The following is a 19,086-nucleotide window of genomic DNA, read 5'->3' on the forward strand; positions in this document are numbered from 1 at the left end:
CAACTGTGTATACACCCAACAGATGTAATTGGTACAAAATTGTACCACCTGTGAGAAAGCACCTATGCAATTATAGCAATTTCCAGTGAAGGAAGGGGAGATTAGATGTCTGTTGTATGTGTTTTACTTTAATGTGACTCCACAGAATGAGACCAATATTCACATGACAATGGAAGTCAAAACTGGACTGCTTCTAAAATAGATGAACAGGTCCTGCCAGTTTATTGTGCAAGTCACACAGCTAAGAAAATGAGCTTCATAGACTCCACATTAATTGAATAGGTAGTATCTTTTGAGATTTTCTTTAGTTATGTGCGGCCAATTCATTTACGTGCCCTGCACAAATCCTGTAATTTGTTTTTTGCATGGCTGCATATGGCAAACTTAAAGGGCCAAAATGTGCATGGCTTGTATACAGACTTTGTATGTTGTACAGCTGCAATTTATAGGAGTCAACTATTCCATCTCAATTTAGGGCATTCTATTTAAGTAACAAATACGTGTAAATGCATTGGCTTATGAACTCAGTATATGTGTTTTGGTGCTGAACTACAAGCAGGCTATTGAATCTGTGGCAATAGTTAATACTGTACAGCTTTTGAATTGGGATTTTCTTTCTTTAAAAACACAAATATCTCATTCAAACTATGAAAACATTCTATCTAGAAGTCAATAGAAAATAATCTTATTGATCAATGAGTATCTTTATTAAAACTGTGGTCTTGTGACCACTTATACACCAGCTACAGCTCCAAGTGAGGGACCTCATGGGCTGGTGGCACATGCTGAAAGATTGCCTCTTATATTCATTATAAATGGACAACCAATAGCTGGAGTGCATGATTTTCTGCTCATGTGTTCTTGGTGAGTAAAACCTTATGTGCTGGGATCATGCGATCAGAACCAGTTTTGCTGAAAAAGAGGCATGCAGTCGAAGATTTTTGTCTTGCACTCAACGGGACAGATGCAAGAATGCTAACTTTGAAAAGAAGCAACAGTTTATGCTGCATGAGAAAGGGGTGCTTAATGGCAGACTTACACAGAAGCCTGTCTTCTCAGGCAAAAAGAACACATCAGACAGTCTCGGATTCTCCAGCATCTGCAGTTCCTACTACATCAGACATTGTGCCTTTTCTGAATTAAACAATAAAGTGTGAAGACAATAGTGCCCTGATGCATTCTCCATGGCAATGCTTCAACCAATTAGACTTGATTAGTTGACCAGCATACTTCTTGCATGCAGTATAAATTATTGCTCCATTTGAAATTTATATTTTTCCACCTGTCCTTTGACAGCCTGCCTTTTTTTCAACAATACTCAAGTTCTGTATTACAAAATGACTTTTCCGCCAGTGTGTATTTGCTGATTTGTTTGTACCATTTTCAACAGTACAGGTTCCAGGGCTGGATCCAGTTCCTCTCCCACATTCTCCATCAGACACGGTTTCCCAAAGCGGATGGCATTCTCCAGACTTCGCAGGAAATCGCGGTCAGTTATCTTGAAAATATCTAATCCTTGATCTCTTTCCTAAAGTGAACGAGGGGTAAATCAAATTATGACCGTTGAGAAGTAGATGCTCTACCTGTTGCTCTCAAATGATTTTGGCCTCACATGACAAAGTGGAGAATTGTAGTGCATGGTATCAATTAGACTTACGTCATACAAACACTCTGAAGATCTCTGCCTATCCTCTCAGAGGATAGCTGAGTGCCTATCAGAGCCTGGAAATTAACGCAAGAGGAATTCATTGAATTCAATTTTGCCCCTTGTCATGCGAGGTTATGAATTTTCAACTGCCACCTTATTTGTACATATCATAATCACTATACAAAAGCAAAATATTGCTGATGCTGGAAATCTGATAGCAGAAAATACTGGAAATGCCCACTGAATCAGGCGGTATCTGTGGTGAGGAAAACTGTGTTTAGTAGGTGGAAAGAGAGATGTGAACACTTCTGTACTCTACACATCCCTACTTCACCTCCTAGTCGCGAATGACTTCAACTACTCCTCCCACTCCTTGGACAACGTGTCCATCCTAGGCCTCCTCCAGTGCCACAACGATGCCACCCGAAGGCTGGAGGAGCAGCACCTCATATTCCGCTTGGGGAACCTTGCAGCCCAATGGTCTCAATGTGGACTTCACAAGCTTCAAAATCTCTCCACCCCGACATCATCCCAAGACCAGCCCAGCTCATCCCCGCCTCTTTGACCTGTCCGTCTTCCCTCCTACCTACTCGCCCCTCCCTCCCAACTGACCAACCTCCATCCCAACTCCCTGCCTACACTCATCTTTACTGGCTCCATCCCCACCTCCTTAACCTCTCCGTCTTCTCTTCACCTGTCTGCTCCTCTATCCACCTTCCATCATCGCCTCCCCCTCTCTCTATTTATCTCAGAGTCCCCCTCCCCTCCCTCATTTCTGAAGAAGGGTTCAGACCCGAAACGTCAGCTTTCCTGCTCCTCTGATGCTGCCTGGCCTGCTGTGTTCATCCAACTCTACACCTTGTTATTTGTACTCTTGCTTTTTGCGGGCTCCCACATGACTTAAGTTAAAATTAAAATTTAAAATGCTGGAGATATGCCAGAGAGACACATAGTCATACAGCAGGGGAAGCTTTTCAGTGGTGAAACCCACCATCAGCAGAAAATGCAGCAATGCAGCATGGGCATGCTTTAAAAGAGATCCAGGATGTGATAACCACTACAAGACCCATGGAGAAACACTAATTAATTTGCTCATGGAGCTCGTTGACTGGCAGAGGCCTGCCCAGCTGGAACTCATCGGCTGAGCCCTCTTGTGGCGCAGTGGCAGTGTCCCTACTCCTGAAGTGAGGTGTGTAATAACATCTCTGAACAGGTTAATTAGGAAAAATAGGTTCAAGTCCCACCTGCTCCAGAGGTGTGTCATCACACCTCTGAACAGGTTGATTAGAAAATATCCAAATCAGAACCAGGAATGGGTCTGCAGAACAGTGTGTCCTGGGTTAGGACTAGACTGTGTACGATATGACTAGTGGCTCTATTTTGGTGTTCAACAATAAACAATGTTCTTTTCCAGTTGGATTTCCTGAGTTATAAACAGGGAGGTGCTCCATCACACCACAACTTTCCTGCCCAATTCCATTGCCATTAGCTTAAGACTTATTGACAGCACAAAAGTGGCATAGGTGTTCTTCAAATTCAACTTTCACTTGAAAGTGCTTCACATTACATTGGTTTCACTTTATTCATGTATACATTCTCATTATTTAGACAGACTAGCTTAATGAGAGTACTAAAATACTGGCATGCCTCCTGATTGACGAGCATCAATAGCTACAGGGGAGTTAAAACGGTTTCTACCACAATAAAAAAAACTATGTTATTGCTTTGAATTCATTTTTAAAAATTTATTCAAGGGATATGGGCATCACTGACTAGGCCAGCATTTATTGCCCATCCCTAATTGCCCAGAGGGCAGTTAAGAGTCACCCGGATTGCTGCGGGTTTGGGAGTTACATGTAGGCCAGACCAGGTATTTCCTTCCCTAAAGGACGTTAGTGAACCAGATGGGTTTTTCCTGACAATTGACAAGTGTCATGATCATCATTAGACTCTTAATTCCAGATTTTTTATTGAATTCAAATTCCACCATCTGCCATGGCAGGATTTGAACACATGTTCCCAGAATTTTACTTGGATCTCTGGATTAATAGTCCAGCGAAAATGCGACAAGGCCATCACGTCCCCCAAGTTCATGTTAGTGTTCAGGGCTGTACACTTTATGGGGCATTTCTGACTTTGTAGGCTCAGTTGGTCCTCCCTTCTTGTAAGGGACATGGTCCAAAATCACTCAGAGCGGGGATAGTTGTAATGTTGTAGGTGAATGCAGAGTTCTGAAAGATGGACTTACATGTGGACAGTACTGAGAACACCCCTTAGGCTCTTCATTTTCCTACCTCACCAACACTCGTCAGGCCTAGGACAACACCACCCCCTCCCCTTCATTCCTTCATGCGCCTGACCCCACTCTCTTTCTTTCCTTGGATCCTCTCCCACTTCTCAAAGACACTGTCCTCACATCACAATTTTCACATCACTGACTTCTTCTTGATGGTTCCGAGTCTTTGCGCAGACTGCCATTCTCTTGTTCCCTTCCTAAGGGATGCTGCTGACCTTGGACACAAATGTACAAAGTTGACAATTGCATGATACCTTTAAGTGACTGTAGATTGGGTTCCACAAGATTCTTATGTGCTGCTGGCTTTATCATGAAGTTAGGATTAGTTAAAGAAGTTTTAATACAATGAGTATTCACGTTAATGCAAATATACTGACGAGTAGGAATTTGCCAATGAACAATGTGATGGCCAACCTTCCACAAACCTGCCTCCGAGTTAATCTCTAAATTTGAACATGATATCACGAAAAAGTGGAATCTCAGCTCCTGCCTAATTAAGTCACCCTGTCCACCACTCTTAGAAGCCCATAAAATTTCCTCAGATGTTCATGGCCTGTGACTTTTCATCAAAAGTTAAAATAAAATGTTTTAACAATAACTCTGTTTCGTTGCCCACAGATGCTGCCAGACCATAGATAGGTTTAGGTGATAAATAGGATGCACTTTTCTAATACTTCCTTCTCAATTTGCTCATGGTGGCATTGGCCCACAGTGGGTTCAGTTCCACAGATACCAGCTTCCCTTTGGTACTGTACATCAGTAAAGTTGCCATTTTTCACTTGTGAGTTCGGGCAGTTTGTTGTGGCTTGCTCAAAATAAATTCCAACAGAGAATGCTAAATTATGAACAAAAGGAGGGCAGTTAGTAAATTGTTTACTCCTCAGTTGATGAGGATCATAAAACCATTACTAGCACCTCAACTGGGACACAAAAGACCAAAAACTGAATCATGTGCCTTTCTATATTTGCACAAAGCTATATATTACTGACTGAGACACTATTAAGTACATCAAACTTTGAAAACAGGATATTCCAAGCTTGTACAACTGTCAGTGAGCAAGCATACTGCCCTTAATTGCCCAGAATGTATAGCCAGCAGGGCTTGCTTCCAGTGTCACAATGACCTCAGGTGCAAATCATACTGTAATTTGTTTCATATGTTACACTCCTTATATGGTGCCAGGCTAACTACTCTTCATTACAGTGTGTGAAGAGCCAAGTTTTTCTGTCAGGCAATGTCTCGCATGGTTTTATTATTGACACTTACCATATTTTTTATCCATTTATTTGCTTGACCTTGTGGATCAATAAATAAGGGCCACCGTTGAGTGTACTGTGTGATTACTCCATTTTCCACTGACAATGCATCTTTAGGAAGACCTGCAATCTGTGAGACAGAAGATATGGTGGTAAATAGCACTTAAATCAAGAATGTGAGGGCATAATGTTAAAAATGGAGTTTGCCATACAGGAGTGAAATCCAGAAGCAGTTTTGTGGGGATTGTGGAAATCTTGAATTCTGTCCCAAAAGACTGCCAATGCTGGGCAATTGAAATTTTCAAGCATGAAATATTTTTACTAAATTGAAATTGAGGTACAAACCAGCCCTCATCCAACTGATGGCTTAACAAGCTCAAAGTGTTGAATAGCCATCTCCTCTTCCCATGTTAGAACACTTATTACTTCAGGAGCATTTACACATCAAAGCAATTTTGGAAAATGCAAATTGTGGTCCCTATTGTTATATGGGCAAGAAATAAAATTTGTGGGTAGGCTTCAATATTACAAGAAGGTAACAAGAATTCGGAAAAGGAGAGGATGGTGGTAGAACTCTGATCAAAGCTCTTTTAAAACAAAAATTCAACAAATAAAACTTCACTGTAAACAAAGTACTCTCACATAAAACCTTAAAACTTTCTCTCACCTTAGGAGACCAACCTCCAGCTGATTCTTTATCCCATTTACATATTCCTTTGCGTTGCTGGACTCCACAGAGCGATCTGATTACAAAATACCTATTGCTAATGTGGTACCAGAAATATGAATGCAAACCCATAAATGGACAGGAACTTAAATACAATATCCTGGTCAACATTTGGCCCCAACCAACACCAAATACAGATTAATTTATCATCATCACACAGGCCTATGTGGGATCTCACTACGCACAAATTAGTTGATGCATATATCTAGGTAACTTCACCAAGTTGTCTATAAACTTTACTTGGTCGGATTTGCAGTTGATCAAACTGTTGTCTTATTAAAATGAATGAAAATAACTGACCTGCCAGGATCGTATCTTCACAGCATCACCCAATGTTGAAATCAGATTGGATTCCTTTGTGTGCGGAAGACCAAGTGTAACAAACTCTGCCAGCCATTCTTCATTCATTGCTGCACGATATTCTCCCTAAAAGTTAATTTGGGACATCCAAAAAACTAAATAGCAATATGGTAAAAACAAGGTCAACCCAAATGGGCTGGAATAACTAACTTACACTGGGAGTTCTTAAACTGTGTAACTGCACTTCTTCAGTAACTCTTAAAACTTGATGGGTGGTTTATCAACTTTTGATCTGCCAAACCTATTAGAATCTCAAACAAAATGAGTTTGTGTGCTCAAAAATGGAGATTAAAAGCCATTTTAATCCTGAATCCCAATGACCATCTGCTTATATCGTGTACCCATTGTTAAGGCTTTTTTTTTAAACAGTGCATTGTGAAATTGAAAGTTAATGCTGTTTAGATTATACACAAAGTAAATATGAGAAGAGCTCCTATGATGTCCCAATGGTTCAAGATATCACAATGATTGAGCAGTGCTCTGTGCAGTATTCTGGGTTAGAGTGACCCTATGTAACAGACAAGCTTTATTTGAAGTGATGTGAATGGTTTTGTACTACTCACCGTGAAAGGACCCAGGTAAGCCACATACCCTCCTGCGATTAGCACATCCCCCACTACATTATTGATCATGTGGTTCAGGTTCTGGATAGTTTCTTGCCAGCGGATTTTCTCATCAGACAGTCCATTTAATAGCTGTGGAAAACGAATTAGAGGGAAAAGGGTAACTTCAAAAAAAAACATGCTATACTCCAGAATAGCAAACTGTCCTCATGAATAACAAACTACAAAATTTTAAATAACTGGCAATATTTATTTTTATGTTTTTATTCAATTTACTTTAGCAACTGGAGAAAATGATTAAATAAATCTGAACATTGATTTTTTTTTCTGTACTTTTCATTCAGTTGCTAAGATTCATTAGGTTAGAAATGATTATTAGTGATATTGGTGAATGAGTGATTGCTTCACACCTTGATAAGACACTCCTGTGCCTTGACAACAATAATTGTTTAAATTAAGCATTCACCTACCAATATTGTTGGTAGTCATTTTTAGCCTTGTGCATTGATTAATCATGAAGAATTATTTGAAAGTTAATATATTAGCTCAGAAGCAAGGAGGGAGTGGGGGTGAGATAGATCTGGTTTGAGGTTGAAAAATCTGGAAGAATGGGTTTCCCACGTGTCCTCCCAAATTTAAAAATCGAATACGGCTATCAGAGGTTGGTTGGCTGTTGAGCAGATAAATCTTTACTGCTAGGCTGCAGCCAGGCTGCACACAAGACAGACAGAGGCTTCTGAGGTCTTCTTGGTTTGTTTGTTTTTCTTATTTCTTTTACTGTGAATGATAGCTACTCAGGAACTTGCAACTCATACCTCACCTAAGTGTATTTCCTTTTCTTGTTACATTATCACTCCCTTTGGTTTTTGTACATTTAGTCATTTAATCAGTCCCACCCTTTATGCTATTAGAGTCCTTTCTTCTTATTCTTGTTCCCACCCTTCTGCCTTTCACTCACTTAAAATCTAGTAGATTTCTAACTTTCTCAGCTGAGATATAAATTACAAACGGAACTTTTTTTCTGGATTTTCTGTAGGCGTCAGGACTCGACTGTCAGACTCGCATGGGGTCAGAACGCCTGCTGAGTGGTGCACAGTCACTCACCCTGATTTTCCTTAAATTGATTAATTAGTGACTATAGGGCTGCCAACAGCAGGCATTCCAGAACTGAAGAAGCAGGAGCCAATCTTCCAGGTTAAGTAAGGGTCCTCACCCTTACTTAATCTGAAAGACTGGCTCCTGCTAGGACTGACTAATACAAAATAGAGAATCGGGATAAATGGGTCAAGTGTATTGTAGCCAGATTTGCTGATGATGTGAAATTTAGTAGAAAAGCAGGCTGAGTGGAGGGTATAAAAAATGTATGAAGGATACAGATAAGTTAAGCAAGTGAGCAAAAATTTGGAGTGTAATGGGAGAAAAATGAAGTTTGTTGGGAAAAATAGGAATGCTGAATATTATTTAAATATTATTTAAATGTCTGCATATATGATTGACAAAAGTCAACATACAGACACAGCAAGAAATAAGGAAGGCAACACATGTTGGCCTTTCATACAAGGGAAATGGAGTATAAAAGTAGGGAAGTCTTTATATAACTGTTGAAGATGAGACCACATTTAAATTCTTGTCTACTGTTTTGGCCTCTTTATTTTAGGAGTGATATTTTTGCATTAGAGGCAGTTCAGAGAAAGTTCACTAAGGTGATTCTTGGAATTAAGTTGCTTTCTTACAAGGGAAGAATTAGTAGATGGGCCTATACTCATTGAAGAGTGAGAGGTGATCTTGCTGGAATATTTGTGGAAAGCTTGGGAAAATTCTTGCTGAGCATCATGCCGCTTGCAGACTGGCATGCTGGTGAGAGAGCTATACTTCCTTTTGACCAGAAGGACTGATAATAAAATGTCAATCAGGCAGTGCCTAGGCAGAACTCTTGGCTACTGACAGCTGCCAACCAACTGGGGCTAACACCACTTGTACGTGGCAGTACCACGGTACATAATGGATAATGACCTGAATGGGTAGAGTCAACATATATAAATGAAAGGGAAATCATGCTTGAGAAACATGCTGAGTTTTTTTGAGAAAATACTAGGAGAGTGGATAAGCTGGAACCAGTGGATGTAGTATATTTGGATTTTCAAATAGATTCTGATAATGTCCCATACAGGAGCTGAATAACCAAAATTAGAGCAGGTGGACTAGTGGGTGATAGGTTGATATGATTGAGGTTTTGTTAAGGGAAAGAAAATGGAGTTGAAATTTATATAAATGAGTCATACTCAGGGCATGGCAGGGTACTACAAGGATCAATGCTTGAGCACCAACTATTGACAATCTCTATCAATGATTTAGATGTCACTTAAATTTGGGGTGCGTGTGTGTGAGTGAAGAGGATTCGGACCGAGTGAGGCAGTAGGCAAGAATGTGGCAGATGGAATAAGTATGAGGTTTCAACTTTGCAAGTAGGAACGGAGATGTAGAGTTTATCTTAAATGGTGAGAGATTGAAAAGTGTTAATGCTTAAAAGGAATTTGGGATCCTTGTTCATAAGTCACTGAAAACTAACATACAGGTGCGCAAGCAAATAGGAAGGTCAAGTGAAATCAGGGATTTGAGTATAAGGTAAACTAGTCATGCTACTTTTTTGTGGAACCTTGGTGAGACCACAACTATGTATTGTGAGCAGTTTTGGTTCACATACCTTAGGCATGATATACTGACCATAGGGGTAGTGCAGAGAAGGTTCAGCAGACTGAGTTGGTGGTACTGTCTGTGACAAGAGATTAAGGAGGTTGGGCTGGTATTCTCAGAATAAAGGGCAAACCATTTGGGACTTGGATGAGGAGGAATGTCTTTACTCAGATGGTAATGGAACTTTCAGATTTTCTACCTCAGAGATGGTGGAAACTGGGTCAATGAGTATGTTCAAAGATCAGTCGATTTCTAGATACTAATGATATCAAGAGGTAGGAGCTAGGCTGGGAAGTGGCACTGAGACAGATGATCAGCTATGATCTAGAACGACAGAGCAGACTTGAGAGCTTGAGAGGCTGAATGGCTTACTCCTTCTCCTATGCTTCAAAGTTTATCGCAGCTTCAGAAAAGCAAAGTTCAGGGATTGGTCAGCAACTCAATCCATAGGTGAGTAATTTGGGAGTGAGGTGGGGAGTTGTGAGTCACTGGTTTGAAAGAAAGAAAGATGAGAGGGGTCAATAGCAAGGAATGAGGGATGGCTACACCCCTTTTGGATGTCCAGTCCCTTCAACAAATGAGTGTCTTTGCTTGAAGGCTTTAGAAGTGACAAGCTGTCTGCATGGTTTTATTTAGCGTGCATGCCGTAGGGTGACCAGCCCACTTGCAAATGGGTTAATACCAGCAACTGTGGGACGAAATCCTTTGTGGTCATTAATTGGCCGCTTAAGGGCACCAATTGCTTGTCTGGGGAAGGTCACCTATTGGCCTTCCTGCTCAGAACTAACTTCCAGTAGAGGTCGGTGCTGAGTATGGTTCAGGGACAGCATCAAACCACCTAATTAAATGCCCTTCCTGTTTCCAATCTAAACACCAGCCAGAGCCAAAGATTCCACCCGTTTTAACTCTATTCTCCTCTTCACAGATGCTGCCTGACCTTCTGATTATTTCCAGCATTTCCTGTATATATTCCAGATTTTCAGCATCTGCAGTATATGTTTTTATAAAAGTAGGGAAGTCTTGCTACAACTTTACACAGCAGTGGTGAGACCACATCTGGAAGACTGTGGTTAGTTTTGGCTCCTTATTTAATCAGGGCTATATCTGCATTGGAGGCAGTTAAGGGAGATTGACTAGATAGATTTATGGGATGAAGGGGTTATCTTCTGTGGAAAAGTTGAGTTTAGAAGAATGAGTGGTGATCTTACTGAAACATACAAGATTCTGAGGAGGCTTGAAAGGGTAGATCCTGAGAGGAAGTTTGCACTCATGGAGGAATCCAGAACTGTGCCAACAGTTTAAAAATGAGCCATCTCCCATATAAGATACTGCTTGAAAATGAGTCATCTCCCATGCAAGATGAAGATAAGGAGAAATTTCTTATCTTAGTGGATCAATAGTCTTTGGATTTCTCTTTTCTAAAAACTGATGTAGGCTGGGTCATTGAATATATTCAAGTTGAGTTAGAATTTTGATATATAGGGGTGTCAAGGGTTATGGGAGGAAGGCAGCAAAAGTGGAGTTAAGACCATTAACAGAATCCACTGCAATAATACTGATTGAGGTGTCAAATAACCTTCTGCTGCTCCTAGTTCTTTTGGTCCTATTTAGTTCTGGTAAAAAAACAAAAGGAGTGTAATTTTGGCTAACAGTAATTTTATAATAATTCAAGCAGAAAAAAAGGTCCAAGAATTTCCTTGAATTCTGTAGAGAACAACAATACCATGAGGTAGAGGCCTTGCGAGGTGTTTATAGAGGTGGATGTAGGTGGTCTTTATAGTTGTGAGATAGAGGATGGAAGTTGAGCTGAGGATGATATGGGACATTGAATTTGAGTGTGATCAGGGTCCACTTGATACAGTGCCTGAGAAGAGAAATAAAATTGAAAGTTTGTCCATGGAGCCAAAGGCAATAGCTTTGATCTTTGAAACGTTTAACAATGTTGGGAAACGGTCTGACACCAGTAAGAGGAGATGTTGGAAGAGATGATGAGCAAGAACTGGATGTCAAGAATGTACATAAGGAATCTTTTGCCATGTCTTTGGATAATGTCACCCTGCAGATATGTCTTGAAGACTGCAAAAGAAATAACATAGGTCCGGGAAGGCAGGCTATGCCTAGAGATGCTTTGCAATGATTGGATATGATGATTTTTACTGTTCAGTATTTAATACCACAGATGCAATCCGGTCTCCACAAATCAAATGTTGTAAGATGGCTGCAAAGAGACCTTAACTGGTCAGGAAACAGCTTAAAAGGATCCATTGGCATCATGGAAGATCAATGCCAAGTAAAGTCCATGGTGAGAATAGTTTCTGGTGAATGTTTTCTCTTACCATTCTTGCCATAGGTCATTATCATTATTTATCATTTACTGCTTGGTGCTGAACAATTAGAATGTCGCAGTTAGTTAAGTTTACATTCTCAAGAATTTGAAGAACCGTTTAAGCACTCAGTTTACTAACAGCAGGTACAAAATAGAAATGCGGTGCTTATTACCTTATCAGCTCTGATTAATCTCTGCTCACACTGTTCACATTTATTTTCTAGCTCTTCTTTCTTTGTTATACAGTCTAGGTATTTTGCTTCAAGAGCAGATATTCCAAGTTCCACATCCTCCAGACGGCTCTTTGCTTCCTCTAGAATCTTCTGAGTTATATCCAGATCTTCCTGAGCTTCACGGAGAGCTTGCTGTGTAAAAAGAAATAAATTAATTATTTGTTAATCTATTACTAGTAAATACTGTGCTTTAGAATTGCACAAATATTTCATTAAAATATACAGCTCATGTATTGTTGAAATATTGCAATGTATCTGGACTAAATCCCACATATGCTACATGGATAATAATAATAAAAATAAACACAAGTCAGTACTCTTACACAAATTGACTTTTCATTTTGTTACGTCACTTTAGTGTAAAGATTATTTAAGACACAAATTATTGTTCAGTTATAATTAGAAGTGCAAATCAGTCCCCTTATCAAGAAGATTCATTACTGAGGCAGAAGTGTAAATACACACTAATGCATTCAGGACATTCACAGCATTATCATTCACTGGTAAGTCAGTAAGTCAACACACTGCTCAATCTGTTACAAAAACAGAAATTGCTAGAAAATCTCAGCAGGTCTGGCAGCATCTGTGGAAAGTAATCAGAGTTAATGTTTTGGGTCCACTGCCCTTCTTCAGAACTGATGGTAGCTAGGAAAATGATGGTTTTTAGGCAGAAGATAGGGTGGGGGGAGGGGCTAAGGAGTAAACTATAGATGGAGATAGAGCACGAGAAGTGAGAAGAACAGACAAAGCAGTGGATAACAGTCAGCCTATACCCTGAAGAAGGGTAATACCCAAAATATTGGCTTCTCCTTTCTTCCAGATGCTGCCTGGCCTGCTGTGTTCTTCCAGCCCCGTTTGTCTATCTTGGATTCCAGCATCTGCAGTATTTTTTTGTCTCTAGCCGTGGAGAATGAATGGATGCTAATGGGGGCTATTAGTGGCTAACAATGGGTAGTGTGTAATAGCAGACCATGTGATAACAAGGCCTAGTGTGTGGGGCAAAAACAAGTTCTGAGGAAGGGTCACCGGACCTGAAATGTTAACTCTGTTTATTCCTTCACTGATGCTGCCAGACCTGCTGAGTTTTTCCAGCAACTTTGTTTTTGTTCCTAGTGTGTGGGGGTTGGGGTAAGGTCAAGGGAGAAGGGCCTCAAGCCCTAAAATTGTTGAACTTGATATTGAATCTAGAAAGCTATAGAGTTCCCAAGCAGAAAATGAGTTGCTGTTCTTCCAGGTTGTGCAGAGCTTTGTTGGAACTCTGCAGCAATCCTGAGACAGAGATGTTGGCCAGGGACCAAGGTGGTATGTTGAAGTGGCAGGCAACTGGAAGCTTCGGTCTTTTTTGCAGACAGAACGTAGGTGTTCTGCAAAGCAGTCACTCAGTCTATGCTTCGTTTCCCCAGTGTAGACGAGACCATGCTGTGAGTAGCAAACGCAGTAGAGTAGATCGTGTGAAGTGCAGGTAAAGTGCTGCTTCACCTGGAAGGTGTGTTTGAGCCCTTGGATACTGAGGAGGGGCAGGCATTACTCCTTCTGTGGTTGCAGGGGAAGGTGTCATGTGGCTGTGGGGGTGATGTTGGGAATGAAGGAGTGGACCAGGGTGTGCTGGAGGGAATGATCCTTGCAGAAGACTCAATATATTATCAAGCCATATGGCCCACCAAAGTATTGGATTCAATTCATGGTTTATGCTGTTAGCAGATTTCAACTGGAACAAAATTTGGTGTTCTACAACAATCCTCAGTTTGCCAAGATTTGGCCAGGCAGATGTAAGAACTCCTCCTTGCGATGATTATCAAATGGGAATTGGATGTAGATGAGATCAAACTTGTCTGTGAAGCTTACCATTTTCAAATAAGCTACCAACTTTAACTCTTTATCCTCATGTATTTAGATGAGGTACCATTTAACAAATGCCACATGTGAAGCAAACCAATAAGTGACTAGTTATCTTCAAGAGTCAAGGAAAGAAGTTGAAGGGGACAAGAATACAAAATGTTTATGTATTATCAATCTATCATTAAGTCTGCCAGAAAAATTTGGAGCACAGCTTTGAAAGTCATGTATTAACAAGTATAAGTACATACCCTCTTAGGTTCCACAGCTTTGGCGATGAAATGGTACTTGTGCATGGCCCGAACCCACTGGCAAATGGAAGTACAGGCTTTTGAAACCTTGGCAATGGCAGCAGGCATGAAGTCTTCATTGTCAATGTATGGTTGGATTGATTTGATTATAGAATCAGGAATGTTGTCCTGGTGAGATACAAGGATTCCTAACAGTTACAGACTATATGAAGAAACAAAAGCCTGGAAATTCATTTGGGTTCTCCAGATCTCCTAGACAAACAATGCCTACAGCTATCTGTGCCTTTTCTGGGTTTTGGAGTGAGGAAGTGATTGTTTAGTAATGGTAGGTAACCATAAGAACGCCAAAGAATCTGAGGGCTGGAGACATATTTAGAAGTTACAGCACACAATTTGGCCCAACTGGTCTGTACTACCATTTATGATTGATACAAGTCTCCCTTCAATTTTACTTCAAGTCATGCTATCAACGAAACCTTCTATTGCTTTCTCCAATTTGTTTAACTATTCCATAAATGCATTTATGTTTTTGTTTCAATTGCTGCTTTCCATAGCAAGTTCCACATTCTAACCACTGCACAGCTATTGAACTTTCTCCTGAATTTCACACTGAATTGATCAATGACTATCTTATATTTAGAATAAGAAGAATGCAGCTTTGATAGCTCAGTGTTGTCCATGAATTGGAAAGAAGAGATGTAAAACTGCTGGATTGACAAAATCTTTTAATGTTCTCATTCAGTTGTTCAGTATTCAATTCCAAATGCCAAAAATAGTGAGGACTTGTTTGTAAGTCATCTCCTATACCCCTAGGGAGTTTACTGTATGGACACACAATAACTACTTGCATTTGTATAGCATCTCTAATGTAAAAGGTGAAGTCACTATAGTCTTATGAACTATTGAGCTGCCCTCTCATTAGAAAGAGAGGCAAGGGGAGGGGTTGAGAAAGAGGACCCTTTGTGATAACCTCAGGTGGTATGGGAATTGAACCTACACTTTTGGCATCACAATTCATTGTAAACCACCTGGCCAGCCAACAGAGCTAACCTATCTAACATAGGAGCTACTTGAATGGATTAGCACATGCTGATCATCAGCATCATTTCCCCCTATAAAGTTGAGTCCAAACTCACACTTTTTGCGAGAGAACTTGTGAAACTGCAAAGGACTGTCCATAATAATTGTTTTAATACCAGACTATAACTCAGTCCTGAACACAATACAGGTGAGTTTTACCTTTATTGTTCACTTGATTTTTTGTATTATGTGTACATGATTCTATCTTTATTCCAAATAAAATACTTAACTATTACCAATTAGTTCTTGTCAAACTTTCCTAGAACTTCATACAAGGAGAGAGAAAAACTTGTTAGGGTTAATTTAAGCCAGGAGCACAACTGTACTGGGTCCTATAGACTGTAGTGAGCCTTAGATGACATCATTTATGTACACTGCATTATGGAATATTACAAAAATGATGGCAAGGTTTGGGGAGTGAATTCTGGAGCTTAGGAGCAGAAGGCAGCTGAAGGCAGAGCTGCAGTATTCCTTAATTAGAATCAGAAAATGGAAGCAATTAATAATTGGGAAGATACAAAAGATCAGAATTGGAAGCTATGATATGCTGGAGGGTTGTAAGGCTAGAAGAGGTGGCAGTGTTGAGGGTATGGCTGGTCAGAGGGTTGTGTGGCGGTAAGAGGTGAAAGGCCATGGACGGATCTGAAAACAAGGATGAGAATTTTAAATTCACATATGAACAGTCAGTACTGTGCGACTATATATCAGCAAGAATCATGGCCTTTGGCAAGAGGGCAGAAAAATAAAATTGAAATAAGACTATAAACTGGAAACTGCTGTAGTTAGCAGGCAAGCAACTAGTGCAACATTGCTCAATCATAGAAACCCTACAGTATGGAAGAAGGCAATTCGGCCCATCAAATCCAGACCAATCATCTGAAGAGGATCTCACCCAGACCCACCTACCTAATCCCTGTAACTCTGCATTTGCCTGTGGCTAATCCACCTAGCTTTCACATCTTTGGACTGTGGGAGGAAACCTGTAGGAAACCCATGCAGAAACAGGGATTTTGATTTATTCAGAATGAAGAAAATACCATGAAGGAAAAGCAGCAGACAACTGCAGTTTCAAAAAAAGATCTGCTTTTAATTTATATTCATATGTTTCTCTATCTTTTCCACATCCCCACATCACATGTTGCATTGCTAATCCTCACAGATTGTTCTGTACAAACTCGGTCATCTGAGGCTGGAATCAAACCTGGGTCCCTGGCAGTGTGAGGCAGCAGTGCAAAGTGCCTCCTAGGGGAGGCAAAGGCCTAGTGGTATTATCACTGGACTGTTAATCCAGACACCCAGATAATGTTCTGGGGACCTGGTTTCGAATCGCGCCATGGCAGATGGTGGAATTTGAATTCAATAAATATCTGGAATTAAGAGTCTAATGATGCCCATGAATCTGTTGTCAATTGTTGGAAAAACCCATCTGGTTCACTAATATCCTTTAGGAAAGGAAATTGTCATCCTTACCTGGTCTGGCCTACATGTGACTCCAGGCCCACAGCAATGTGGTTGACTCTTAACTGCCCTCTGGGCAATTAGGGATGGGCAATAAATGTTGCCTAGCCAGTGACGCCCTCATCCCATGAAGGAATAAAGGAAACATTGAGCCACCATGCGTCCCCTACTGCTAGTTTCTGCTAGTGTCTGTTAGTTTAAATTATGTGGCAGCCCATTTAAACCAAACAGGTTAACACCTCCATTAAAATTACATAGGCTAATCATAAGAACTTGCTGCTAACATTAGCAGTGATTCCCAATCTTTGGTTTTCACCAAGCTGATAATTTTAAACAATTGGTTAAGTTAGGAGTACTGAGCAATTATTATGAATCACTGTACCATCCAATAAAATAAATTTATTCAGAATGAGGAAAATACCATGAAGGAAAAGCACCAGACAACTGCAGTTTCAAAAAAGATCTGCTGTCATTTTGTATTCATATGTTTCTCTATCTTTTCCACAACCACACATCACATGTTGCATTGCTAATCCTCACAGGTTGTTCTGTTGTCTACAGGAATTACAAATTAATGTTTGGCCATGACTAAATATATGAACAATTCACAAATGTGTGGAAAGTAATTTTGTTTCATTTCACTCAACTGTTGGCCTTTTAAATAAACACGGAACTGAAAGTTGGGTGGTAACCTATGAAGCTGCCTGTAGGTTGGAAGCAGTAGTTAATAGAAACATAGAAACTAGGAGCAGGTGTACACCATTTGGCCCTTTGAGCCGGCTTCACCATTCAATATGATCATGGTTGATCTGGTATTGCAGTTACTGCATGGCGCAACTGTCAGTAAAACTGGTTGTTCATTTCCTAAAGAAGAAAATCAGCCAAAAACAAGCTGCCTGAAGAGAAGCAGCAGTTCCTGCTCTCTTCAAGCACAGATTATCTCTTTCTCGTGCTCAAGGTTCCAACTCCTACAATTATATCTTCCATTCTAGACAAACCAGGATTGGAGGAGCAGAAACAGCAGGAAAGAGGAAACTTTTGATTGCTGGAGCTGAAACAGTTACTCTAGCTGGTCTAGCTGCCAGCATTTAGGAGACTTTCAGAGATAACAAAGTGTAGAGCTGGATGAACACAGCAGGCCAGGCAGCATCAGAGGAGCAGGAAAGCTGACGTTTCGGGTCTGGACCCTTCTTCAGAAGTGGGGCAGGGGAAGGGAACTCTGAAATAAATAGAGAAGTTGGGGGAGGTGATGATGGAAGGTGAATAAAGGAGCAGATAAGTGGAGAGAAGACGGACAGGTCAAGGAGGCAGGGATGGAGCCAGTAAATGTGTGTAGGTAGGGAGTTGGGATGGGGGTTGGTCAGTTGTGGGAAGACGGACAGGTCAAGCAGGTGGGGATGAGGCTAGTAGGTAGGAAGTGGGGGTGGGGGTTGGTCAGTGAGGTGGGAGGAGCGGTTAGGTGGGAGAAAAGATGGACGGATCAAGGAGGTGGGAACGAGCTGGGCTGGTTTTGGGATGAGGTCGGGAGTGAGGAGATTTTGAAGCTTGTGAAGTCCACATTGAGACCATTGGGTTGCAGGGCTCCTAAGTGAAATATGAGGTGCTGTTCCAGCAGCCTTTGGGCGGCATCGTTGTGGCACTGGAGGAGGCCTAGGATGGATGTGTCGTCTGAGGAGTGGGAGGGGGTGTTGAAGTGGTTCGCGACTGGGAGGTGCAGTCGTTTGTTATGAACCGACCTTAGGTGTTCCACAAAGTGGTCTCTAAGCCTCCGCTTGGTTTCCCCGATGTAGAGGAGGCGTTTCAGCTGCATTTTCACAATTGCTTTTCAGCATCTTCTACCCAAGAGGTAGAAGTGAAAAATGAAAGAAGACAGTCTTCAGCAGTCATGAAACTGGATCATTCTAAGGAAACCATCACTGCTAATCTATGCTGCTGGTGGAATCAGTGAGAAAATTTGCTTAATGTTTCAGTTGCTCAGACTTGCACCAGGCCAGACACACCTTCGTCTGCCCAAGATCATCTTGGTTACCAAGGAACTGGACAAGTCAAGGAGGTGATGGAATACTCTCCACCTATCTGGAAGAATTCAGCTCCAACAACACTCAAGAAGCTTGACACTATCCAGGGCAAAGCAGCCCACTTGGCACCACATCCACAAACCTTTACTCACTCCATCACTGGCACACAGTAACAGCACTGTGTACCATCTACAAAATGCACTGCAGAAATTCATCCAGGCTCCTTAGGCAGCACCTTCCAAACCCAGGACCATCACCATCCGACAGCACCATGTATACAGGGACACTACCGCCTGCAAGTTCCCTTCCAAGCCAGTCACCATCCTGTCTTGAAAATAT

At 41.0% G+C, this 19,086-nt stretch overlaps 1 protein-coding gene and 1 long non-coding RNA gene across 2 annotated transcripts in view; one reads left to right on the top strand and one right to left on the bottom strand.

Moving 5' to 3' along the window:
* dnah1 (dynein, axonemal, heavy chain 1) overlaps window positions 1–19,086 on the bottom strand; it is a 395,000-nt gene that overhangs the window by 87,481 nt on the left and 288,433 nt on the right. The window contains exons 57-62 of the mRNA XM_048606524.1: window positions 14,192–14,359; window positions 12,045–12,236; window positions 6,852–6,983; window positions 6,229–6,354; window positions 5,212–5,331; window positions 1,379–1,528 (exon numbers count right to left, since the gene is read on the bottom strand). Coding sequence (XP_048462481.1) covers window positions 1,379–1,528; window positions 5,212–5,331; window positions 6,229–6,354; window positions 6,852–6,983; window positions 12,045–12,236; window positions 14,192–14,359 — 888 coding nt within the window. The remainder of the gene's footprint in view (window positions 1–1,378; window positions 1,529–5,211; window positions 5,332–6,228; window positions 6,355–6,851; window positions 6,984–12,044; window positions 12,237–14,191; window positions 14,360–19,086) is intronic.
* On the top strand, window positions 1,389–12,227 carry LOC125485138. The gene is made up of 3 exons (XR_007263912.1): window positions 1,389–1,489; window positions 11,725–11,847; window positions 12,118–12,227. It is a non-coding gene; the product is annotated as an uncharacterized LOC125485138 (long non-coding RNA).

The sequence above is a fragment of the Rhincodon typus genome, chromosome 16, assembly GCF_021869965.1.
Source record: "Rhincodon typus isolate 14 chromosome 16, sRhiTyp1.1, whole genome shotgun sequence".
NCBI classification, from domain to species: Eukaryota; Metazoa; Chordata; class Chondrichthyes; order Orectolobiformes; family Rhincodontidae; genus Rhincodon; species Rhincodon typus.